A 27169-nucleotide genomic window follows, 5' to 3' on the forward strand; every position below is an offset into this window, starting at 1 on the left:
TTGAGATAGAACACAATGCTTGTATTAAAATGTGCACGTTGAACAAAATGAGTAATTTAAAATGGAGCAATTTGAGAAGTGTTGCTCTTTTGTTCTTTAAACACAAAGTGTAATTTCCACACTGAATCATAGACAAAGACAGTTCAAACGCCACTCCAGATTGGCCTCTTGTGATTCTTGCAGCTCTGAATGGACGGCAGTGCGGCAGGCGGGGAATTGGGCGGTCATTAGCTGAAATGCCGGCCGAGTCGGGCTGAGCGATAGTCTACTCTGAGCTGAACGAAAGCGTGGAGGAGGTTCCGGTCCAGGTTGGTGAGCTGCTCTCCAGAGCACACCTGTTTGAGGTTGTCTGGTGCAACGACCAGAAGGTTACAGAGAGCGTGAAGTGTGTCGAAGAGTTGGAGTACCAGTGGAACCTGTGGAGGATTTTAATGCAGCTGTTAGTATAACAATTTAGTGCATTGATGTGGGAAAAAAACTGTTGAATTTATTTAAAGCAACACTATGCAAGTTTCTCTCACGGTTCCCCTTGTGGTTGTTCAATGCAATTGCCTGTTTTCAGTGTTGTAAAAATTGTTCCTGTGCATTTGTTGGCTATCCTGAGAGAACTGACATAAGCCGACTCAATCTCGTTTGGAAATCATCTCCACCAACCAGGTACTGTAAAACAGTCTGGCTGTGTCTGAAACTGCCTACTAATAGGGAGCTTTCACACTAGCACTTTTGGTCCACACTCAGGTTCGTTTAACATCAGAGTATACATTTAGCTAGTGTGAATGTGTCTTCTGAACTTGGGTGCGCACCCGTGATTCGTACCCAAGTCTGCCTGAAAGAGGTGGTCTGGGGTACCGTTTACGCAAACTCTGGTCCGGTTCACTTCTAGTATGAATGCAATCATACCAAGTAACGGAAGTGAACTGCCAACAGTACAACAAACTATCGTTTTCACAACGTTCATATTTGTGTGTGTGTGTGTCTCTGTATCACGTACTGTACCAGGGGAAGCACAGTGATAATGTCTGCTTGCCTCCTCCAAAAAAAGCTTCTGCAGACATTGCGTGATGTTCTGAACATTTATAATATTTTTGTGGCAGACGGATACAAGTCGCTTTCTAGATGTCCAAAACCAAACGATTCAGTAAAAGCAGAATGACCAGGATGTGCTTATGTTTTTCCATTTTGGCGCTTTGCTTTCAGGACCGTCACCTAGCAGCAGCCATAAACAAAACAGCAGCTCAATGACGCAAGCATACCGGGATATAGAAGGAAAAAAGAGTGTGAACACAAACCAACCGAGAAGGTGGCAAGGAGGGACAATCGAATGTGGGTATGGTCTAGACAATTAAACCAAGTGTAAAAGCACCCTTAGTGTAGGCACTACCTTTGACTTTGAATTTACCACAAAACCTTTAGAAAAGTATGTTCTATACCAGGTATGTCCAAATTTTAGCTCCAACTTGCCCCAAAAAACCCTCAAGAATGTTTCTAGAAAGCCTGGTAAGAGCTTGATTAGCCAGCACAGGTGTGTCTAATTGGGGTTGGAACTAAACTTTGCAGGACACTGGCCTTCCAGGACCAAGTTTGGGCACCCATGTTCTATAAAGTGTGAATAGAAATTTGGATGAACTACATCCACCATTTGTCATTATCACATGACCTATCCGCGTCATTTGCCTCACTTCATGAGATGGTGTAACATCGATTGAATTATCACTTTAGAATCTTCCTGGAAGTATTTGGTCATTCTTGTATACTTTTTTTAGGCATACTACTCGGCTTGTATAAGGTGCATGCCAAATCTCATACTCATGTCGTACTTTTATCCATTTTGTAGTATGAATAGTATGAGCAGTGCATTCACATTGAACAAGACAAAAATGGAATGCATCTATACTGCTTTTTACATAAATAGTAGGGAAGTATGCCATTTCGGACACAGCTTCTATGTTACACAAATGGCAGCCAGTTGCCTCTACGTTCAAGCCATCAAATGTAAGCCTGTGGGTGTTCAGCTCAGCCCAATCAGTCTCTCTATAAATGGCTGTGTGTACCGGGTCGCTCATCCAAAGTTGAATGCATGATTTCAGGTGTCAGGCAGATTTTTTTATTTAATTAATCTAGTCACTTTAGGGCCAAAAACTTGCACAGTGCTGCTTTAAAGGAGCTTTGTGAACAGAAAATGTTTCAGAAAATGTTCAGAAAACATTGTTATCATGATTGACACTGATGGTTGTTAAGTGAACTGCAGCCAGCAACGTCTGCTACCACAGGTATGCATATTACTTATGAGATACCATATTTACCACATTTAACGTACACTTTTCGAATTCACCAGCACCATGTTGAAAGATGAGGCAAAAAGTCCATCACAGAAATCAGTAATGTAATTATAATTATGTACGTTTCATCACAAGCAAGGGCAATAAAAAAAGATATTACATTTTTACATACAGACCCTTTAAAGACATTGATAACCATGAAAATAATTTAATTTACAATATAGCTGTTTACAATCGTCACACATTTCTGTGCTTGGAAGTTTAATTTAGCTCTGTTTGCTAATGAAGTAGTGAATAGGGGAGAACCATTTTAAACTTTAAATTCTTAGCCTATTTATATCTTCTTAAAAAAACTAATTTCCAGCTTGTTTCGATCACACTTAGCAGATATAAAAGACTGTAATTATTACAACTTACAGTAAATTAGTAATATTATTCAATTGTATTACGACAAAAAGAAAATACTATTTTAAATGCAATTTATTTTGAGGAGCCAGAAAATCAGCAAATTGGAATGATTTGTGAAGGACCATGTGTCACTGAAGACTGGAGTGATGATGATGATAAAAACTCTATTACAAGAATAAGCAACAATTTTAAATATACTAAACCAGAAAGCTCCTAAAAGTGAGAAATCTGGTGAGACATCTTTTTCAAGTAAAACCTTCCCAGAAATGACTTGGTTGTACCCTGATCTCACGAGGAAACTGAACTATTTTATGTTTTGTCAGTTTAGTGACTAATTTGTTCGAATTCAGTTGTACAAAAATGTAAGATTTTAAAAAGAAGGTGTGGCACCCAAACCCCACCTCTTAACCCAACCGTCATTGGGGATGTGAAAATCATACTAAATAGTACTAATAAGATTGTATGAATTCATAAGAATCAGCCACTACATCAAAATGTTATGAATTGTCGTGAGATTGTCTTACAGGTTCTGATTCAATCTCTTCTCTCAAGTTAAAACATATACAGTTGAAGTCAGAATTATAACCCCCCCTGAACTATTACTCCCCTGTTTATTTTTTTCCCCAATTTCTATTTAACAGAGATAAAAATAAAATAAAAATCCAACACATTTCTAAACATAATAGTTTTATATAATAACTCCTTTCTAATTGATTTACTTTAACTTTGCCATGATGACAGTAAATTATATTTTACTCAATATTTTTCAAGACACTTCTATACAGCTTAAAGTGACATTTAAAGGCTTAACTAGGTTAATTAGGTTAACTAGGGAGGTTAGGGTAATTAAGCAAGTTATTGTATAACAATGGTTTGTTCTGTAGACTATCGAAAACAAATTGAGCTTAAAGGGGCCAATTATTTTGACCTTAAATTGTTTTTTTAAAAATTAAAAACTGCTTTTATTGAAGCCGAAATAAAACAAACAAGACTTTCTCCAGAAGAAAAAATATTATCAGACATAATGTGAAAATTTCCTTGCTCTGTTAAACATCATTTGGCAAATATTTAAAAAATTGTAAATTATTTTTATTAAATTTTGGGTAATAATTCTGACTTCAACTTTACGTAGCTCTACAAAATATAGTCTTTACAGTATGGATCATTTTTGAATGTTTATTAGATCTTACTTTTAGTGAATAAATCTTCTTTATTGGCATTAATGGTCCAGAACACGCTCTACAATTCAAAGGACTCCACAAAATTTATTTAAAAAATTCTATATTCTATATGTTCTTAACACTAAAAAAATGATAATTTCAAAAAATGTTCTGAAATGTTCTGTGGGGCCACAAATGTGGTTCTTCTAAGAGTCTATTTAAAGAGTCAAAGTTTAGAAGGAACTTCTTTCAATTCAAATAATTAAAAATGTAATCATTCTTGTTTTAAAGATTAGCAAAAGTCTTATAAACCAACATAAGATTAAGTTAATAATGACTGAATTAATATTTTGGGGTAAACTCATTATTTAAAATCATAAAAGGGTCAAATTTACACAATGGCATGACCTTTGACCGGTCCTTACCCGGAAATCTTTGGCAGAGCGGCGGTATTCTGCCACATCACAGATGGCCAGCATGCCACCCATGGAGCTGTAGCTGAACTGCTGCAGGTGCTCATGGATGAGCCTGTGGAAGCGCACTCCCAGCTCCGTCAAAACAGTGTCTACATTCTTACCATCCATGGACCTCCGCACACGCTCCACCTGCTTCCCCACATAGGCGCACACCTTTGAGCATGCCTTGAAAAAGAGCACAGAAAAGATGGTGTATTAAACACAGGATAATCAGGCATGACCTTCATCCCTAGGTCTGAACAATTTTCTCAGCCCTGATTTCATATTTTTAAAATGGTTTTGTACAGAAATATTAATCAAACATTATAATTAGACATGTTGTTGACAATACACCAAAATGAGGTTATGTGACACCAGTTTAACCTTTTTTTAACATGTAGTTTTAGTTATTTTGACACACAGGATTTGCAATTTATAGTTATGCGTTTGAGTAAAATCTAATTTTTGCATTTATTTGCAATTCAAAAGAAATCGATGAAAAACATTTACACATGTTTGTATTTATTTTTAGACCAATTCTTTAACTGCACAAGTGTTAGGAAAGTACTATTTGATGGAACAGATCCTTTGGTGGAAAAAAAATAATAAAAACATGTAGTTTTTCAAGCTCTAAAATGGCCATTATGATTTATTTTAATTTTAAATTTGTGACCTGACCTTTACAGAATAAAATATTGGCATTTTAATACATGTCAGATTGTCTCTTCTTTTTATTTATTTTTTTTAAATAAATTCAATAAAGGTTTATTGACCTTCTTTTAAGTGTGCTCGTTTTTGCTATTGTTTTAGAACTTCTGATTTAGTTTCATTTGGGAGAGATGACTACGAATAATAAACGGCTGAAAACAGTCAAACTAATTACTCTACAAACAAGTGTTTGCATGACTATACCGACAGAATAATATGATAGGAAATTATCAGTTTGCAACATCAAGTAGTATAACGAGCAGTTTTCAACAAATAAAATGAATGGAAGTGATTGAGACCGGAAGTCTCAAGAAAAAAAAGATTCAAATGGCTGCACTCACTCATATGCAAAGAATAAGGTGAATAGCTTGTCCCTCAAATACTCTACCATGTTATATCAAAATGTCCACCCTGTTAAGTAAGAAAATTATATAATAATAATAATATTAATAATAATAATAATAATAAAAGTTATTTGCAATCATTCATAATACAATAGAAAATTTATAAGGAGTCTAACAGTATTCAGATACAGAAATAATTAGTTTTTACAGCAAAAATGTTATAATTCCCAAATGCTTTCAAACAAATGCTCACGCCTTCCCAGGTCTTAAAAACACACACAATTGATAGACTTTCACTTTTTATGGGTTAACTGAAATGACTCCACATTTTACGTTGTGCAATGTGACTATTGTGGATTCACACATTGAGATATTGATGCTAAAATGATCAACTGTACAGCCCTGGGACAGAATAATTGAATTTGGTTCAGAAACGCTTCAATTTAAGGACCCAAGTTTTATTTAACTTTGTGTTAATAAATACACACAAAGTGCATTCCTTCCTAAGGAAATTCAAAAATGTTGCTTGATTAAGTCAACAAACATTATGCAGATACTATATAAATAATCCAATTCCATATCGCTCAGCTCTGAACAATAATCTGAAAGGGTTAGTTCACCCAACTATGAAAAATGACTCTGTTTGAAACAAAGCACAGACGCTGACATGAACGTGCACAATAAACCGACACCAAAGAGAAAAAAAACATCTACTACAGTAATTATTTTTTTTGTTTTATGTGCACAAAAAAGTATTCTTGTAGCTTGATAATATTCTGATTGAAACACCAAAGTCATATGATCTGTCTTTAGGATGTTTTTGATATTTTTCTGGAGTCTGAATGAGTCCTGCCATCTATGGAAGATTAGAGAGCTCAGATTTCACCTAAAATATCTTCATTTGTGTTCTGAAGATAAATAAAGGTCTCAGGGGTTTGGAAAGACATGAAGGTAAGCAATAATAACATGATTTTTGGTTGAACCGTCCCTTTAAGTCTTAATTTCCCTGCCTGTTCTTCAGAGTAAATTACTATACAGAACAAGATTTTAAGATCTTACTGTAGTGTACTGTATCATGACATTGTTCTCATCTTCTGGCTTGAAGTCGGTTTTCTTCTGTTCAGTGGTCAGGATGTACTTCATTTGGCCAATCATGCAATTCAGTGTCCTGAAAGCAAAGAAACTTGAGTAAAATTCACTAAAATTTCATTCAGTGCCACCAATGAAGTCAAGGATTACTCTGAACCAACCGATCAATCCCAGTGTCCAGCTTGACTTCCATTTGTTCGATCACCTCTTTCTTCTTATGCAAGCACTCCGTCAACTTAGGAGAGGAGCTATAGGAGTCAAAGTTCAGACAAATGTCAAAAAGAAAGTCACAGGGAAAAAAATGATAGAAGCTAGTGAAACAAAGAGGGACAAACTGACCTAATAAGAGGCATAAGATGATCGTTAAACTGCTTATCGAAGAGGTGAAAGATTGTGTTGGCCTGCTGAACCACATCCAGAAAGTAGAGGTTGGCATTTTTGGCATCTGCAGATGGGATGGCTGTGCAAGTCAGAACACAAATCACACAGAATAATAAGTCCACTTTAAATATGTTCTTCTGATTTGTTGGTTAAGAAAAAAGAAAATAGGTCAGGTAAAGTAAACTGGTGAAGTACTATTGAAGTACTTTTAGCGAAAATTATTATGAGGCTGAAGAAGTTTGCAAATATGTATAAAATAAACAGGTTGTGGATACATTTGGAGGGTGACGTAGTGGCACAGTAGGTAGTGCTGTCGCCTCACAGCAAGAAGGTCGCTGGTTCGAGCTTCAGCTGGGTCAGTTGGCATTTCTGTGTGGAGTTTGCATGTTCTCCTCCGGGTGCTCCGGTTTCCCCCACAAGTCCAAAGACATGTGGTATAGATGAATTGGGTAAGCTGGGTTGTCTATAGTTTATGTGTGTGAGTGTTTCCCAGTAATGGGTTGCAGCTGGACAGGCATTCACTGTGTAAAACATATGCTGGATAAGTTGGTGGTTCATTCTGCTGTGGCGACCCCAGATTAATACAGAGACTAAGCCGAAAAGAAAATGAATGAATGAATACATTTGCAAGACACTCATGGATATGTTTGCATTTAGAAGAAGTAAAGTTCTTTTTAAAAATGCATTGCACACTGCCCGACGAAATGAATTCATATTTGGTGCAAGTCTTATTTGGTTGAACTTGTGGATACATCAAGTTTAAAATCAAGCTTGGTGGCATAAAAGGTTAATTAGGTTGGCGTATCCATTTCACTCCAATGGTTATAATTTGACATTTTTGATTGAAATTTTTATTAAAGCATCATTTTTACAATAACCCTTGGTTTTTAGCTTTGTTCATTATATTTGCGAGAATAGAATTACTTTAGTTTTTAGGATTTTAGACATTTTAATTGAGGTTGATATTAATGATCAAATGGATTACGATGCCAAATGTATTGTCTACTGTATACAGTATTTAATTAAGTTTCAGAGTTATGCCATGAAAATCACTAAAAGTCTTGACCCAAAAAAATAAAAATATATAAATAATAATAATAATAATAAAATACCAGATGTAATATGCGCAAAAAAACATTTTTTTTTCTACAGAAAGAAAACAAAAAATAAGGAAGTCAGACAACACAATACTTGTTAGTATGGAAGTATGGAGACATGACTGCATTGTAATTTAAAAGAAGCAGGACTGACTGCTATTTCAAGTACATGCGATTATGACCGTTTCCCTGGTCATTGTTTGTATGCATCACTTCAAACAAACTACACTTTCAAGCCACATCTTATCACAATCAAACCACTCCAGAGTTTGTTTTAAAGAGTATCGAGACCACCTCTTCTAGCAGGTCTCAGTACACTTGTTTGGTCTGCTTTTAGCGCACACTTGAATGCGATTGCTGCATTCCCGCCTGTATCCTTATCCTGAAATGTTCGTTAAAATGTATATTATGCTGAAATGTTTGGCTTAGTAAACAGGTACAGTCTGCTCACTGCATTTAATCTAAGTGGATATATGTTGATTAACATAAAATTAATAAAATGGAGCTGAAAAATAGCTTTAACAACCATAATCAACCATAACAATAGGTCTGAAATAACAAAAAAAAAAAACCACAATTATTAATAAATGTAAACTAAAATTTGACACAAAAATCCCATATTTCATGACTTAGACAAAAAATCCTGATTTTAAATCCCTGCAATAGATCTTTTAAAATTCCATGATAATCCAGAAAATCCATGGTTGTGTGAACCCTGCAATAAACATTATACTGTACCTGACAGCCCAATCTCAAGGGCGTAGTCTATATGGTCCACACACAGGTACTCCACCAAAATCAGGAAAATGGAGAAGGCATTCTTTGGCAGATCTGCTGGGTCTGACAACTGCAACAAAGACAGTCCAATGTTTAAGGCCCACAACTTCTAAATTCAGGTATCATAAGCAGTGATGAAAATTCCTATACCTTGTTGCATCTCTCAAAGGCATGCCTTGTTTCTTGCAAAAGGTTGACCACAACTTCTTGTGAGAGCAAAGTCTCTCCATGTGTGTCAATACTGGGTCCCAGAGGCAAGTTCGTGCGTTGTCTGATTCTCTCTTTTAGCTCCTGGATACTGTTGACATGAGAAGAGAAGATGGAAAATAAAGGTAAGAGAAATATAAGAAAAAAAGAAACCAAAGAAACCAACAATTCCTCACCTTCCAGTGCCTACAGGTCGTTTTTGGTGGTTCTTGGAATCATAATAGCGCTGAAGAATCATGCCGCTGCGGTTCTGCAGATATTGCCGCTCCATGTCTATATAGCTCTCCAGATAACAGGAGAAGATATTCTTTATCAGCTTAGATAGAAATGTGTGCTTGTCTGAGCCCAAGTTATAGTCTGTGAGTTTAGCAGCCAGTGCTGTCGTCCTAAAAAAAAAAAAAAACGGTTCAAAACGGGTTAAGCAAATAAATGACACATTAAAGCTTTCTAGGCAGAGGAAGCTGATGATAGCAGACTGAACAATTGCAGTAATTGTGAAATTAAAAAGAAATATACATTGATACCTTGTGTAGAGGTCATAGAGGTTCTTGAGGTATTGCTCCACATCAGAGTTGCGCGTCTCATCTAGTCTTTCTTTCACATGAGCCTGAAGTTATGAAATATGTTAATAGGGTTATTTAAATAACAGATAAATAACAGTTCAAGCATGGGTAATCTATTTCTTCATAATGGAATTTCAGCTGTCAGAAAGGCAGCCAGCCCTCAGCAGTAGTTGGTTTTTGCTCTGTGAGCGTTAACTAGAGCAGGGGTCACCAATCTTAGTCCTGGAGGGCCGGTGTCCCTGTAGGGTTTAGCTCCAACTTGCCTCAACTCACCTGCCTGGGTGTTTCAAGTATACCTAGTAGGACCTTGATTAGCTTGTTCAGGTGTGTTTGATTAGGGTTGGAGCGAAAAACTGCAGGACACCGGTCCTACAGGAACAAGTTTGGTGACCACTGAACTAGAGCATCTGAAAGCTGCGTCAATTAGTGGATTATTCATATATGCACGGTCCAGCTGATAAGACATTGCTTTTAAAGATTGCATCTGTGTCACTCAACAGAGAGCATGAATCAATGATCATTTTAGTCAATCACAGACATTTCTTTAGAGCGAGTGAACTCAACAGTCAACTCATCACTTGTTCTTTGACAGCTGACCGGTCCAGATATTTGCCATTCTAGACATTTGTTTTTTGCGTCAGTGAGCCTCTTTGATACGTCATTAGGTGGTTCACACATAGACAGCAGAGGGCTGACTATTCTCTGATTTTTCAAATCAAACCTAAAATTCTGTAGTTGAAACTAGCCGTAAGGTGGGATGTTGTTTCCTATTAAGATTTATAAATAATTTGCTTATGAAGAAAAAAAAAAAAAAACGTATGTAAAAAAAGTATGATTTTCAGTGGGGTTTCTAATTGGCCAAAGTCAAAAGAGCCTGCCCTGACTCTTTAGAATGTTCTGATTCCTAGATATGGCTAATTTGCCTCTTATAAATCCAGCATGAAATGAAAATTCTCACCAGGAGTTTATTAAAGTTTCACTGCATATTAAATATCTGCATATTCAATCCATATTAAAGTCCATGGCCTACATTTTTTTCATTTGAAATAATCTGCTACACTCAGATCAGATATACGTCACAATATGGAAGAAAATGTTCTTGCTAATTCAGTTTCATGGTGGTTTTACTTTTTTTTTTTTTAAATTGGCCACCAGGCAAAACTAATTTGTTAAGTGATACCATCATTTCTGGTAACACTTTATAATAACTACACACTATGAATCATTTACTAAGCATTAGCATCTAGTGAATTCATAATTTGTTAAGCATTAACTCTACATTAATAAACGTCACTAAGCAGTTTATAACTGCAGCTACAAATGCTGTGTTCTTGACTTATAAGCATCTATATAAAGTGCTTAATAATTGTATTTTCATACTTAATTTAGTAATGAAATGGAAATCCTTAACTAAGTATTGCATTATTCACAAACCAGCTGTATTTACGAGTAGTTGAGGGTTTTTAGGATAATTCAAAATGAGTTAGTAAATGGTTAATAAACTATTGAAATCAACATTTATAAATCTTATTATTCAGGCATACACTAATAGTTAACTAATTTGTTAATAAATGCTTTATTAACTCAACCTCATGCAGTTTTGTGACCCAATCTGTGGTGAGGACTATTTGTGCTTTATAAATACCTTATAAATGACTATTAAAGGCTCAGAAGCAATTGAACAATAATCTTTGCAATCTTATCTAAAAAACTAAAAATTACTGTAAAGTTTAAACATTGCTAAATAAACAGGAGTGTCAAAATATGACATAAAACTGGATAAAACAACATCAATATAATAATTTAATAATAATATAAGATGCAATGTTTAAACTCTACAGTGTTTTTATTTTAATAAGGTTGCAAAGATTTATTTTTCATTTGAAGTACAGTTTCATTTGTGTATCTTTAAATGAATAGAAATGAATAATTTCATTTGTCCTGTTTAGAATTTAACTGAGCCTTTATTTGTCATTTATAAGGAATTTATAAAGCATAAATAGTCCTCACTTTAGATTAGGTCCCAAAACTAGATGAAGTTGAATTAATAAAGCATTTATTAACATACATAGCAACCATTAATATATGCCTGAATAATAAGACATATAAACGTTGATTTCAATAGTTTATTAATCATTTACTAACTCATTCTGAAAGATCCTAAAAAACCTCAACTACTCTTAAATACAAATGGTTTGTAAATAATGCAATGCTTAATTTAGTAATGAAAAATAAATCATTAACAAACTATGGAACTAAAATTATTAGTTATAAAGTTATAAAATGCTTACAAACGCTTATTATTGTAGCGTTAATGCATAACAGATAATGAATTCACTATTTGCTAATGCTTAATAAATGATTTATAGTTTGTTGTTATTATAAAGTGTTACCTCATTTCTTAATAGGTTAATTTATCTGACTGTACATACCTGTATCTTATTCTCAAAGATGCTTTGAATGAGTTTAGCCATGACCGTTTCTGGACTGCAGAAGACTTCTCCAACCTGCTTATTAACCCGTTGACACAGAATAGCAATGTCTTCAAACACATCATTCCGCATGTATGCTCCCTACAAACCAAAACACAATAGAGATGCAATAAATCAAATATCAGACCTAAAACGTAATTCTCTTGATAGATGAGAAGCAGCAAAACACAGCATAGTTGCAGTTAAAACACACCTCTTGACACTGCTTGATGTAGACATCAACACAGTGGGCATATCCCTGTGACAAATCAAATAAGAAATGTTCATTTTTGATTATACTAGCAACAAATTTCCAATGAAACTATAAGGATAATGAGGGCGCTCACTATATTCCCAACAAACCTTAAAATGTAGCAGGACTGCTGCTACTTCACGCATGCGTCCAATCTCTCCTCTTCTCTGAGCTGCTGTGAATTCCTGAATCAACTGACGCTCAAGGTCATGATATTTACCTTTCAAACAATCACAGGGATTATGTTAAACACTGCATATTTTGCAGATCGGTAAATAACAAATATCTTTCTTGTTTAGTCTATAACTGCTTACTTGCTATCTTGGCTTTGACATCAGAAAATCTGAGTATGGATGTAACAAGGAAAATAAACATTGGAAAGAGAGAAGAAAAGAAAATTTAGAACAAAGGTTCATGAGAGTCAAAATAATATTCATGAACACTGAGAGAACACAATAAACATGTTTGATCTTTTGCTTGGATCCCAGACGCAGTCACAATAAACAATGTGCACGGAGCATGTTTTATTTTGGCCAAAGCATTTTCACTCTTTGAAGTGTGTTCTGTTATATTTCCTTAAAAGGAAAATTAAGGAGACTTTTAACAACTCTTTAATTAGAACAGTTCAAAAACTGTATTTAATTGTAAAACAATTTCAGCTAATTACAAAAAAATGTATATACACACAAAAAAAATAATAATCAATAACACACAAAATAAATAATAATAAAACAATGATAAAAAAAAACTAATACCACCAAATTTACAGCAATATATCACAACCTCCTACTTCATTAGGTTGACATAAAATATTTTCAACACCCCATACAAGAAAGAAAGAATCAACATCATTTACCAATTCATAATATTTATACTCCATTACTAGCCTGCTTTTTACCAAAGTTCTGAACAAGTTCAAAGCATCAGTGTTGCTGTCAAACAGCATTTTATTTTTTCTTGTCAACCATACTGCCAGTTTTGCCTTACCTAATAGAAAATGTGTTAAAACAATTTTTTTCTTATTTAAAGCATTGTATTTTGGTCCAAAGATAAAAAGACTATTTGTAAAAATGAATCCAAATTTCTGACACAAGTCTCTCAACATGTCAAACAATCTAAAAAGCCTTGAACATCCAATAAATAGGTGAGCCATTGTTTCTGAAAGGCCACAAAATATACATTCATCTCCTTGTACCGGATTTAAATGATTCTTATAACGATTTGTTGCCAATACCCAATCAGATATCCGCCATTGTAAATCTCCGCTTCTTTTTTCAATTGGTACTTTATATAATGACCTCCAACATCCATTTGGAGTGGTGCTAATTTCGACAAAATATCTCAAAGATTTTAAATTAAAAAATTTAACACAAAGACAATAGAATGACTTTTTAGGTATTTCGTCAAAGAAACCAAGTTGCGGTGTTTTAAATGAAAGTAATCTAGCATCATCCTCCTGCCAATCTTCTAAATTTACTTTTACACTAATCCTGGGATATTGCAGTCTTAATTAATTCTGTTTGCAATGGTACTACAGGAAACAATTTTTGAAGAGAGAGAGGGAGAGAGAAAAAAATCAAGTAAAAAAATACTGATAGGAACTATTTTGACATTGGCAAGTGACAATGCTAACTGCACAGAATTTACAAGTGAAAAACTTTACATGTATGCAATAGCATTAATGTAGAGCAGTGTTTCTGAACCATGTTCCTAGAGGACCACCAGCTCTGCACATTTTCAATGTCTCCTAAACTAAACACCCCTAATTCACATCATTAGCCGAAACTGGAAAAGGTGTAATGGGTGTGACAGACAAAGGAGACATCCAAAACATGCAGTGATGGTGGTCCACCAGAAACGTGGTTGAGAAACACAGATGTTGAGCATGGCATGACATAAATTTTGTTGTACTTAGCCCAATTTTTATACTCTACATGCTCAGTTTACACACACTGATTTTTTTCCATCACTTTTTTCACAAGCTACTGAAGATACAGTAGCAACACTAGCCCAGACCATTGATTCACAGTTAAAACAGACTGAAATTATACTGAAATCTGCAACAATAAATACCCAACAATATTTTAGTGCTTTCATACGCACATACACTAACCATATAGTGTATACTTTGAAAAATAAATATTGCTTAAAGCTGCACAAATATGCTAATCAGCATGTGTATTAAAAACTGAGTTATACTTTGGCCATAAACATGTGTTGACAGTCACTGATGACTTCTTATGTGATAACTTTAACAACACACCAATCCTCCAATAAGGCCCATCTGCAGGTGACTTGCCTGTCAAATGGCAGCTCCTGAGCGATCAGGTGCAACTTCTGAATGATGTCTGCAGCTTCTTTTATCTGTGTAGGATGAGAACAGACTGTGGTGAGAGACAGAAAATGGTCACTACAGGACAGACATCTCAAAATATAAACAGGAGCCAGAGGCAGCACCCTTAAATCTGGCGATCAGCTTACGGTAAATCTGTCCCTCACCCTTCTCGTCCACTACAAGGATGATAAGAGTTCGGCTCAGCCTGGCACACCTGAACCTCATCAAACCTTAACTCCTGTCAGTCAGTCGCGGCCCAGCCAACACCTTACGCTCACTCTTGACTATTAAGAATTGACTATAGATAATCCCTCAGTAAATCACCTCCCATAATCTGTCCCCATAGGCAGGTAGGAGGTCTAGGCCAAAACAGAACCCCGACAAGATCCCCCCCAACCTCTCCCTTCAAGCCAGATGGACGAAGAGAAGAAAAAGGTGATGCGAAAGGCCCTGCCGTCCACATATCCTCTGTTCCCACTCTCCTTTTCCTGCCTGCCTCAGCTAACATCATTATTGTGCTCCCGTGAGGTGGATCCATCCCTTTTCCACTCTTCTCGCCGAGGTTTTCTAAGTATCTGTCCCCCAGCTAAGATTAGCTAAATCCCATGTAAGTGATGTAGCCGTCTCCCAGCAGTAGGGGGTTTTACCGGCGCTTGTCTCCTCGCTGCCTGGGCCCGGCCCTCCCTTTCACAGGGATTAACCCAGCCTTCGTTCCTTCCATTTCCCTTCCCTCCATTCCCCCCTCTCAGCTATTCACCGGCAGCTCCTCTCACTTCCCCTCTTTTCTCTTCTGGAGGCGTGCGCGTCTTGAGAAATATTGAAAAGTCTGGCGGGTATATTCCCACATGGCTCTCTGGAAGCATGTTGGTGGCCTTGTGCTAATAGCATCAGAAGATGTAAGACTTGCCACCCAGGGTTGGCCACATCATTACCGAGTAACTTGAGAGATTAACTTATAAAGTGGCATTTCCAATTAAGTTGGCGTACATCAACATCTAAGCAGGGCACATATATTAGCCTAAGGCATCCATTATATCACTGCTGCAAACTAAATTTCAGTAGCTTTGGCGGCAACTGTCGCACCCTTTACAACTTCACATTGGACAGCTGCCGGTAAAGTCCTGCTTTCACAAAATATCTGAACCCTGTGGATACATAGTCACAGTTACTCAACCGGATCTGGCCTATAATGTAATGTTTACTCGAGGTGCTTGATAACAAATAGTTGGTTACTGAACTAGTAAAGCTGCATTCACACTTCATAGGTGCCTATTGACTGGGGGCAAAACTGAAGTGGCTAGTGGGCTTTCTAATGGAACTGCTTGGGTAACGTTTGTGTGATAAACACTGTTTTCTTGATGCTAAAAATAAAAATTGTGGATGGGAAAGCACTAAATATGAATGGAATTACTACATAAAATGTTCAATTACAAATGTGAGCAAAAAACAGGTGCTCTGTAATTTCGCCTATTTATTTGCAGATCTAGTGATTGCTCCTACTGTATTAGCTGTTGCTCAAGAAAGTCGCTCTTCATTTGCATAAAATTAAGAGATTCTCAACGTTGTGTTGCCAACAGATGCTATAGCGTATGCAGCTGGAGATCGCCAGGAGTCACTAGCTGTCCACTGAAATGAATGGTAGCTGCTTTTTCACTGCATGTTGCTGGTAGTTTGAATGAGGCTTAAGGCAGATCATACCTAGTCAATTGTAAACTCTTTCTAAAAGTATTCAATAGTTGCAGTGTTGTTTTCAATTATATATTATTATAATGCATAAATTATGCTACAACAGGCCTCAAATGCACCATCACAAACATTCATGCTAAACAGCCACTAACAAGTCATTTTTTCACAATTTGCTGAATGTTAAATATGTATGCACATAGGTGTCAGCATCATCTGTCAGCAAATCTATCAGGTAAAGCATTAGCAATATGACACATTATCTTCAATCTCTTAATCAATACATCAGAGGTCTCTGTAAATATATATTCATGATATACAGAGTTTCATTTAAAGATTTTAACCTTAATCATGCAAATAGTTAGTACAGAATAGAATGTTTAACATTGTGTCCTTGCCCCCGTTTTTGAAATTAAACTGACTGCAACACTTTTTTTTTAACAAAAAAGGTTTTTTTGAATGTGTTTCTTGTTTGATATAGTAAAACTAGGCAGTCTGTCTGAATCTGACCTTTTCAGGATTGTTGAATACATCACTGCGCAGCTCTCCATCCAGGAACTCGTTAAAGTATGTCATAAGTCTCTGAGCCTCCACTGCCCTCTGTCTCGGGGTATTGACTCCTTCTAGCTGATCTCCCAGATGGCACACCTTAGTAGCCACATAGCTGATATGCTCATCCAACTCCTGGAAGTGCTGGAAGGCTACCTTTGAATCACAAGAAAGTGGAGGTTATACAGTGTACATGTACAGACACATTTACCTTTAGCCCTTTCACTTTCCCCTACACCTCAATACACACGTTCACTTGAAGGAGTGTCCAAATATCTCTTTTGCTTGGATGTATAGGGGTAGGGGTATGTGATATATAGCCCTGCAAATTGAGATTTCTCAGAACCGCATTACAAGCTACACCAGAAAAACATGCTGGAAAAGAGAGCAAGGAGACCAATAAATGTAAAAAGAAATTTTCAAAATGTCAAGTTATTTTTACTGCAAACAAGTATCTGACACACAACATATACAGTCATAATGGTGTTAATGTGCTACGGTCATGATCTTATGTAAAAAAAAAAAAAAAACAACAAAATTAAAAAGGGATCGACTCTTTTAATAACTGTTGCAATTTTAAAATGCATTTAGCAGATGCTTTTATCCAAAGCGACTTACACCCATAAACACATACCAGGGGAGCAGTTGGGGGTTCGGTGCCTTGCTCAAAGGGAATCCCCTCAACCATGGTATTGAGGTGGAGTTTAACACCAACAATCCCTGCTGGTACCGGGACTTGAACCTGCGACTTTTGAATCGCAAGTCCAACTCTCTAACCATTAGACCATGGCTGCCCAGAAAAGTCTGGTGGCAGGAAATTAGCTTTTCTACAGCATGTACGGTACAACATTAATGTTGGTTTTTTTTTGTGGTTAGATCCATACGAGCACTGTGACAATACACACAATACAGTTTTGTGCTTCTTCCAACACGACCCAAGTAACAGGAAAGCCTGAAGTAACCCTGAGGCTCATACACTTTAGAGCTGAAAATGAACAGCTTACTTCCAAACACAATGCAAAAAACTTTTAAGAAAGTCATCTCTTAAACATTACTGTGCTTACACTTCTAAAATGACTACTGCAGACAATAGCTCATGTGATGTATGAGCTAGTGAAGACATACATGTGTGTGTAGTAATAGTAGTAGTAATAGTCGTGTCCCATTTTGTATGGCCCATTTCCACTCAGTGGTGTGGTACGGTACACTATTTCCACAGTCAAAAGGTACCTAAAAGCAAACCGTACCACTTTTTGGGTATTTTTTCAGAAGGGTACCTAGCACAACAAAAGGATCCAGTAGGAGGAACAAGACGTGCACTACCTCGTGGACAAGCAGAAGAATGAAAACAAAGGAAACAAAATTTTTAAATACACAGCTGAGATAATACACCGTAATAATAAAATACATATAATCATGAGCCATGGTTGACCCGAGCTCAAACAAACCTTGTCATCATCTTGATAAACAGCGACATAGCTAAAAGAGCAGAATCCACCCTTTGCCCTGTGGTCGTTTACAAGGCCGTCTAAAATGCGATCGGTTTTGCTTTCTCGATTATTAAAGTGCTTCTGACACCCAATCCTTTCAGGAACAGACAAACGTAAGAGTGATGTGCGAAAAAACAGGAGAAGCCAGAAAAAAATACAAAGAAGCAAATGCTTCTTTCAGCGAACTAAAACATAAACAAACTGCCATGTTTAACTATTATCATCGGCTTTTGGACTATTATGAACTGGAAATGACGAAATTAAATGTGCTGGTAAAGAATAAAGATACAGATGAGAGGTTTGCACTGACTGTGGGCTGTATGTTGTGTGTTGTTTTTGAACCCAAATGAGGACTAAACAATTGTGTGTAGCTTTTCTGTATTTGGTAATATACTGTATCAGAGATTATAAGTGGCTGTATGTGTTCAAATATGTTGCATTTATTTAAATTTTTTTTAATAATTGCAGACATTAAAGTAGGCTATTTTGCCTTATCATTGATATGCAGTTATAATCAAATCATATTCATATTAAGGTTAAGTAATGAACATTTCTACACAAGTATTTATCTGTATAAAGCATCTGTTTTGTGAGATGTGTTTCTTGTATGATATGTGAATGACCCGTACAGCTTTAGTTTGAAATCTCCTAGAGCGAGAATGACATTGAAACTTTCTGTCTTACACCATACCCACCAAATTGGTATTGGTACCCTTTTGGCAGTGGATATGCAAGCCTAATTAAGATGACTGGTCCCATACCATACTGTACCACTCAGTGGAAACGAACCATTAGGGGAATATTTTCATCCCAACCCTTTTACATTCTATTTTAAGGGCCAAGGGGAAGGCGTAGAGGTATAAATCTGAATTAGGCCTTAACGTCATTCATGATAACGTAACACATAGTTACTCAAACACCTATTGACAGGTTAAAAAATAAACAAATGCAAACAAATGTAAAGACGACTGACTTGGTTGCTCCTTTGAAGGTCTTGAACCTTGTGAGCAAACTCCTTGGCTTCACGGTGGCACTGCTGTTCTAACTTCTCCACTTTCCTCTGGATCCTTTCATCCAGCAGTTTTAGTTCCTCAATGTGGTTCACAAACTCTTCCAGCAACCTGGAACAAAAGATTTGACATTAAAGAGCTGCAGGCAGCAAAAGACAATTTCTGACTTAACAAGCATTTATATTACTTTAAACACTTTAAAGCAAATATGAACCTACAGTTCAATTTGTGGCATTACGTTTTTTCCCCTGAAGTCCATTTACAATGTCATATTTGCAGCAAAAACCTAATTATGTGTCACAACACTTCTATATTCTAAAACGTAAAAGTGTGCCAACAGACACAAAGTACATGAATGCAATATTACCACTATCATTTATTATTACATACATGTCCCATAAGCCTTACAAGTTGGCTTAAACATAACATTTAGGTTTGCTTTGTAACTAATGAACATGGGTGAAAAGGGATTTAGTAAATCTGGTTGGTCAGTGCAATTTTTTTTGGAACATTTTTTGTGGTTTAGACTCATGATGTAAAAGAAGAATGTTTTGGAAGGTTTAGTAAGATTTTGTTAAGAAATAATTATATTTAAACAAGACACATTAAATAAAGTCTTTGATAAACAAAATACTATTAAATACTATATGGATTTGGTCACACTATTAATAGGATGAGCAAAATGTAACATTATTAATTTGAGACAATACAAAAAACATTTAATTGATTTAAACAGTCAGATTTTCTTTAAGAAAATGTACACTTTTTTCAAAATTTTAAACAGTTTTAGTAACCAATTACAAAATGCATTTCTTCAGTTGTTACAATGATGATAGTAGATAATATTTTACTATACATGTTGCAAGACATTAGTATACTGCAGAGATGCCCCAAGTAGGGCCCGCAGAACAAAGTTGGCCCATGCTATCTTTTTTTTTTTATACTTTAATTTTATTTCTTTTAAGGAGATACAAAAAGTAGGTTAAAAAATAAAAATAAAATTAAGTAAATAATACAATAAAGCACCAGAACTTAAATGAACGGTTGACAGGTCACATATTTCCTTACAGGTCACATGAACAAATACATATATAAATCAGATTATACTGTGTAAAGGCATAAGTACAATCCATTTCTCCCAATATTGCAGGTATTTATCCATTTGTAGTTTTAAAGAAAAAGTAATCCGTTCCATATTTTGAACAATAGATATGGTATCCAACCATTCAGATTTTGTAGGGGGTTCCAATTGTAGCCACTTTCGAGTCACAGTTTTCTTACTGGTTGCTAGGAGTATTTTTAATAAGTACTTGTCTTTTGGCCCATGCTATCATTTGATTTGACCCACCGTCCCATCTGAGAAGAGAGGGAGAATGATGGAGAGGTGGTCGGGGCAAATATTTTGAACAGAGATCATCATTTTAAATTTAATGCAACCTTCTGTTTGTTCTGTAATCTGTTTTGTTTCTGATTTTTTTAATGTAAATACGGTCACTCGATGGAAGGTGGAAATTGCACAAGATATCGTCAAAAAACTCAAGGCAAAGGCATGTGCAGCTTAGTTTATTCAGTGTTATAATTGGGATTGTTGATGTTTTTACTGTAATAAATTCATTATAATTGATTTTTATGACACTGTATTAGTTAATACAATTTTAAAGCAATGTTTTCTAGTTATTTTTAAAAACTAGGAAATTACTCATGAAAACTTTGATGTAATACAGTTTGGTATATTTACCTTCGGACCACAGACCTCTGTCAAGTTCAGTTTTTGGCCTTTTATAAGAAAAAAGTTTGGGCACTCCTGGTATAGAGCTTTAAGTGCAATTTAAAGGCTTAACCACGTTAATTAATTTAATTTAACTAGGCAAGTTCAGGTAATTAGGAAGTCAATAGATTACAGCAGTTTGTTCTGTAGCCAAACAAACTTTGCCGACTTTGATCAGACTTTGAAGAAGGAAATATTATAGGAAATACTGTGAGAAATTGCATTGCTCTTTTAAACTTCACTTGGCAAATATTTTTTTAAAGAATTAAAACTTTATAGGAGTGCTAATCACATTGTCTTTAGCTGTATGTGGTGTCAAATGCATTTCCAAATAAGTATAAAATTATAATATTGTAATAGCTAATGAAACTTCAAGCAAACTGCAAGTAGAAAAACACATAATCATAAAAACTATGTATTTTCACAGTGTTCAGATACTTTTAGATGCCTCTATAAGCTGAAAATGGCTCAGATGGGCTATAGGGATAGCTATAGCCAAAATAAAAGGAGAACTGCTGACAAAGTAGATTTGAACCAGAACTCTGAAGTCATTTTTATACATGAGTGGAGGCTACGGCGAGCGTTCCAAAGAACACTCTTTGTGCCCACAGAACACTGAAAAAGGATCCATTTCACAGTTTGATTTGCGAGATGTAGGCTTACGTCCCAAATTAAGTTAGCTTGGCTAGCATGTAATCTGTGAGGAAACGTTCTATAAAACCTGACCAATCACATGAAAACGCCTGAAGCTGTTCCCAGCTCCTGAAACCAGCTCAACGGCAGGGATCAGAATATACTGGGCTGAGATTCATTTATCTTTCATGAATACTTCTCCAAATAGACTCTGAAAAAATCTGAGACTGATCTCAAACTGTGAAGTGAAAAAAAGCATCCAGGGAGAGCATCTTGTTTGTCGAGATCGCATAAGCACTTACCTCGGCAGCAAATCAGCTAATGGCCTGTTACTATAAATTGTGGTTCTTCATAAAAAAGCGGTGCTGTGCGCGTATATTTAGGAAACCTCACGCATACAACCAAAAGCTTCGTCAGCTGCATTTCAAAGAACTTGTAGGACAGCAAAGTAAAAAGCTCCAACTCAGCAAGTTTGGATTCTCTGGGTGGTAGCAAAACATTCTGAAGTGATGAGTATATAATCTCATATCACCGTAATTCCCTAAACGCTGCTGGCAGCTTAAGTTCTTTTTCCTCTCCATCTTTTCCCCTCAAATTTGTTCTCTTCCATCATTTGTAAGTCAATGGTTTGCCCAGCTCACAACAGCCTCTTCATGGTCGGTTATTTGAGAGCTGGGTGTAAAATTTGGGGCGATGTTTCTGCTCTGGCAGTCAAAAGCACTTTCGCTGTGTCTGTGTGTGTTGAAGTAAACTTCTTGTCTTTTTAATGTTTTTTTTTTTTCTGAAATTGACTCGTCAAACTTAAAAAATATATTAAATATTTTGCAGATTACAAGATTGACAATTGTTCTAAAATGCATTGAGAGTCATCTTTCATATTTTTAATGTTTACTCGCCCTCAATTTTTCCAAAACTTTGAATTTAATTACCCTGTTAACAGAGTATATACATTAATCAGAACCCTATAGATTTTAAGACCTTACAACCACTTTAGGTTTCAACCAGAAACACTAGCGAGATTTTAACTTACAGTATATTAACTAAACTTTATTGTAAGAAACTAATACAAAACTAAAACATTATTCATATACTGAATAAAAATCTATTAAATCTAGTTAATTCAGCAGGGTGGCACCTATAGAGCTGCAGAAATAACAGTGTTCCCTTGGTTACTGCAGTAAACAAAGCAGCATGATGTCAAATCTGGCATGATTTTAATGATTTTATAAAATACACAGCATATTAATATTCGCAGTTTTAATTCAGGCAAACTATACCATTCAACCATTCATTGCATAATCAAAAATTATATCAAAATTAATACCTTGCAAAATAGCATTTAAGACTTTTTAAAAACTAAATCATATGGTAATAAATATATCATTGAAGAACTATATCATGCATGCCAGGGCAGTAAGGTCTCTCTCTATTTTTTTTTAAAGAAACACTAATCATGTTTGACCAGGACTACACTGTTAAACCCAAATAGTTAAGGTGACTCGAACTGTTTGAGGAAACCGATTGCAACAAATCATTTAAGTTTAAAAACTAATCCTAATGAGTTCTGTGAACTTAATCCATTTGAGTAAACAAAGCAATTTGAGCACAATAAATGAGGAAAACTCAAATCACCCAAATACTGGAAAACCCAATAAGTTAAGGCAACTCAAACCGTTTGAGGAAACCGATTGCAACAAACCATTTGAGTTAAACTAATCTATATAAGTGAACTTAATCCATTTAAGTTGAGGTAATGAAGTATTTAATGAACTCATTAACTTCAACACTGAGTTTAAAAACTTCTTTCAAATAAGTAAGATTAACTTTCAGTAAATTGTTGTAAACTGTTGGGTTTTAGTGTCATTATTTTTTTAAATTGAGATTTATACAACATCAAAAATGAAATAAATATGCTTTTCATTGATGAGATGAAACTATTTGGCCACTGATGGTTAAACAAAAATGAAATATTGGGAAACTGCCCTTAAAGTTCTAAGTAATGCATATTGCTAATCAAGTATCATTCATTCATTCATTCATTTTCTTGTCGGCTTAGTCCCTTTATTAATCCGGGGTCGCCACAGCGGAATGAACCGCCAACTTTTCCAGCAAGTTTTACGCAGCAGATGCCCTTCCAGCCGCAACCCATCTCTGGGAAACATCCACACACACACTCATACACTACGGACAATTTAGCCTACCCAATTCACCTGTACCACATGTCTTTGAACTGTGGGGGAAATCGGAGCACCCGGAGGAAACCCACGCGAAGGCAGGGAGAACATGCAAACTCCACACAGAAACACCAACTGAGCCGAAGTTCGAACCAGCGACCCAGTGACCTTCTTACTGTAAGGCGACAGCTCTACCTACTGCGCCACTGCATCGCCCTAATCAAGTATCAAGACTGATATATTTATAGTTCGAAATTAACAAAATGTCTAAAAAAAACATGATCTTTACCTGGTAATGATTATTGGCATAAAAGAAAGTCAAAAAGTTTTTTTATTTTTTTTATTTTAATATTTTTTAATTAAAGGGATAATTCAGCAAAAAAAGAGGGCAAGTAAATTATGACTGAATTTTCGTTTTTTTTATCCTTTTCTCCCCAAACTAACAATAGCAGACAAGGCAAAGCCACCTGAAGGCAGCTCTGCAAGGCAAAAGATAAAAAAAGTTTAGATGTGTGTGTACCACAGGTAAGTCTTCTTTAGATGTTGTTATTTCAATATCTTTATGTTCACAAATCTGTCCAAGCATTGTGGAAGTTTATAAACTTTAAGTGCTATTAGTTGTTAAATGTTCAAAAACACAAAGAACAGTCTTTCTGCAGTTTAAAGTTCACGCAAAAACGTAAATTCAGTTAATAATTACTCACCCTATTGTAGTTCCAATTAAGGTTACGCGATTCAGGCATAATATCAAACTGCAATTTTTGGCGAAAGATATTGCAATTGCGACTAGATTTACTATTAAATTTTGTAAAAATGAATCTCGAGTTCAGTATTACAGCACAACTTTAAATAAAGCAATACAACACGCTTTATGTATATGTTAATAGAGTCAGCAGCATAAAATGTTTTTGTTTTTTGGCACATAAATGTGCTCTTGGAGCTTTGTATAATTACAGTTGTACCACTAAAGTCACATGAAATGTTTTGACAATGGATTTTCTGGATTTTGAACATCTAAGGACAATTGCTGTATATGGGGGATAAGGGAACTCTCAGATTTAATCTAAAATATCTTATTTTGTGGTCTGAAAATAAAGGTGACTGAAAAGATACAGGGCTTAATAATTAATAGCAGAAGATTCCTTTTGGTGAACTATCCCTTTGACTATCCTAAATAGACATGGGGTGATAATCAATTTCAAGGTATACTACGGTTTGAAAAAGTCAAGGTATTAAAACCACCTAAATTTTCTGCTATACAGTTCCTAAAGTATGTGCATGATAGGCATAGGCCTGTATAAGGCTCTGCAGGTATGATAACCTTGGATAAAAACATCCCAGTTTCACGGTATTGCAATTGATGCTAATTATATAAACAATAAATATATTAAATTTTTTTTTAAATGTCTGGGTAAAAAACTAAAACTTTTTTCCAATGTGAACCCAATATAATTTATTTTGGGAAACATTTAAAATATTTTGGAGCAGTACACAAGTCAGGCTAAATAATTCAAATGAATTGTTGACTTCTGCTGTCTTTATTAGTTTCAAAAACATAGATTTATTTACAATTTAAAACAGCATCTTTGCATATCTTTTCTGCTGGAGATACTGCTGTCCTAAAAAACTAAAAATTTAGTTTTAAAAACCTCCAAATATTTAGTTTTAAATTGTACATAAATCTGTGTTTTTGGAACAAATGAAGAGAGCAGAATGATTGAATGATTCATTTGAATTATTTACTGACATACCAGCAGGCACATAACATCATAAGACGCTAATAATAGGTTTAATGTTGGTTGTGACGTCAGGTGACCAAAATTCAATATCTAGCCAGCATCTAAGTACAAGGTTAAATTGATGTCCAATGACAACGTCAAATGAAATTGATATTTGATTGATTTTAGGTTGTGTAGGAAAGCAGCCAAAATCCAACGTCGAGTCAACATTTTAACGTCATATTAACGTCAAATACTGACATTTATTCGTTAAGTATGGCAACCAAAATCCAACATCTACTAGATGTCATAGTGGTAATGTCCATACAACATCGAGTTGTATGTATCATTAGACATTGATATTTGGTTGATTTTGGGTTGGATGTTGGATATTGACGTCAACACGATTTTAAATTCCAAACAAAATGCAATGTCCCACGATGTTGGGTACAACATCAATCTGATATCATGTTGACATCCTGCTGGGATGTTTTGCTGTCCCAAAATATTTTAAAATGTTTCTCAAAATGAGATGTAATAAATTCAAAGGGGAAAAATTTTTTGTTTATTACACAGACATTTAAAAAGAATAGATTTTACAGTAGTAATCACAATACTGTGAAACTGTGTTATTTTTAACCAAGGTTATCATATCATCAGAAACTCATACCGCCCCATGCCTAACCCTTAACACGTATCAACTTTAAGAAAGAAATTGTACATAAGGAAATCTATGTTTGTTCTCAAAACTACTATCAAACAACTAGGTATAAGGCTTTATGTTATTAGGTTTTCAACTTCACAAGAAACAAATAGCAAGTCAGGAATGCTTTGACGTTTTACAGCTCGAGTACGTTTATGACAATCATAAAATATTCTGTAACTCACTTCTTAGGGTCAAATGCCTCAGCACCTCCTTTGGAACCTCCTCCAGGTGTTCTCCATGCCAGTCTCTCAATATACTCATCAGCATCAAATGGCTCCTGGTAAAACAAATATATGATAAAAATAAATATATATGCAATTATAAATCGCATGATAATGAAGAAGAATACGCAAAATGACAAGCACAAATAAATAATGACAATGACTGTTTATACGGCGGAAATGAGCATTGGGTTTATAATTTTGGTAAACACAGATGATGACAACACAAAACAGAACAGCTAACATTTGAAGACTAGTGTTTACTACTACATGCATCATTCATTATGTCACAACTAAACGTTGACGTTAAATATAACACGTTAATAAAAAACAGCACGTGACGCACATTTATAAGCCATAAACCGTTTTCTGCAAGCTGTAATGCAGACCGTGACAGTTTTCGGGACATCTTTGACTAAAATAGACCCACCTCGAATAATTGAGCTGTCGTAGCCATGTTTCAAGCAGCCAAAAACCAACAGTAAATCCGCAAACCCTCCTTAAAACCACGTAATTTCGAGTTTGCTCCTTATTGTTTATATCTATTCTGAAAACATTTGCTTCCTGCGTCCAGCTGCCATGACCGGGCCGGAAATAGAAAGACAGGATACAGGGTGAGGATGCGTAGGCTATGCTCTTGAGGGCAGGTCTGGGATCAGTTTTGATGCTCTGCTACAATGGAGCCGAACA

At 35.5% G+C, this 27169-nt stretch overlaps 1 protein-coding gene across 1 annotated transcript; it reads right to left on the reverse strand.

Annotated features, from left to right (window-relative positions):
* On the reverse strand, positions 1-26970 carry exoc5 (exocyst complex component 5). Its single transcript, NM_001113796.1, is given in 18 exon segments — positions 1-416; positions 4273-4488; positions 6414-6522; positions 6605-6691; positions 6783-6903; positions 8660-8768; positions 8849-8996; positions 9082-9291; positions 9430-9512; positions 11901-12041; positions 12154-12198; positions 12303-12412; positions 12507-12535; positions 14492-14556; positions 16721-16915; positions 19223-19370; positions 26441-26535; positions 26910-26970. Coding segments are annotated over 18 exon segments (2127 nt in total). The 5' UTR covers positions 26937-26970; the 3' UTR covers positions 1-227.
* Positions 26971-27169: the final 199 nt, after the last annotated feature.

Source organism: Danio rerio, chromosome 17 (assembly GCF_049306965.1).
Source record: "Danio rerio strain Tuebingen ecotype United States chromosome 17, GRCz12tu, whole genome shotgun sequence".
Classification (NCBI taxonomy): Eukaryota; Metazoa; Chordata; class Actinopteri; order Cypriniformes; family Danionidae; genus Danio; species Danio rerio.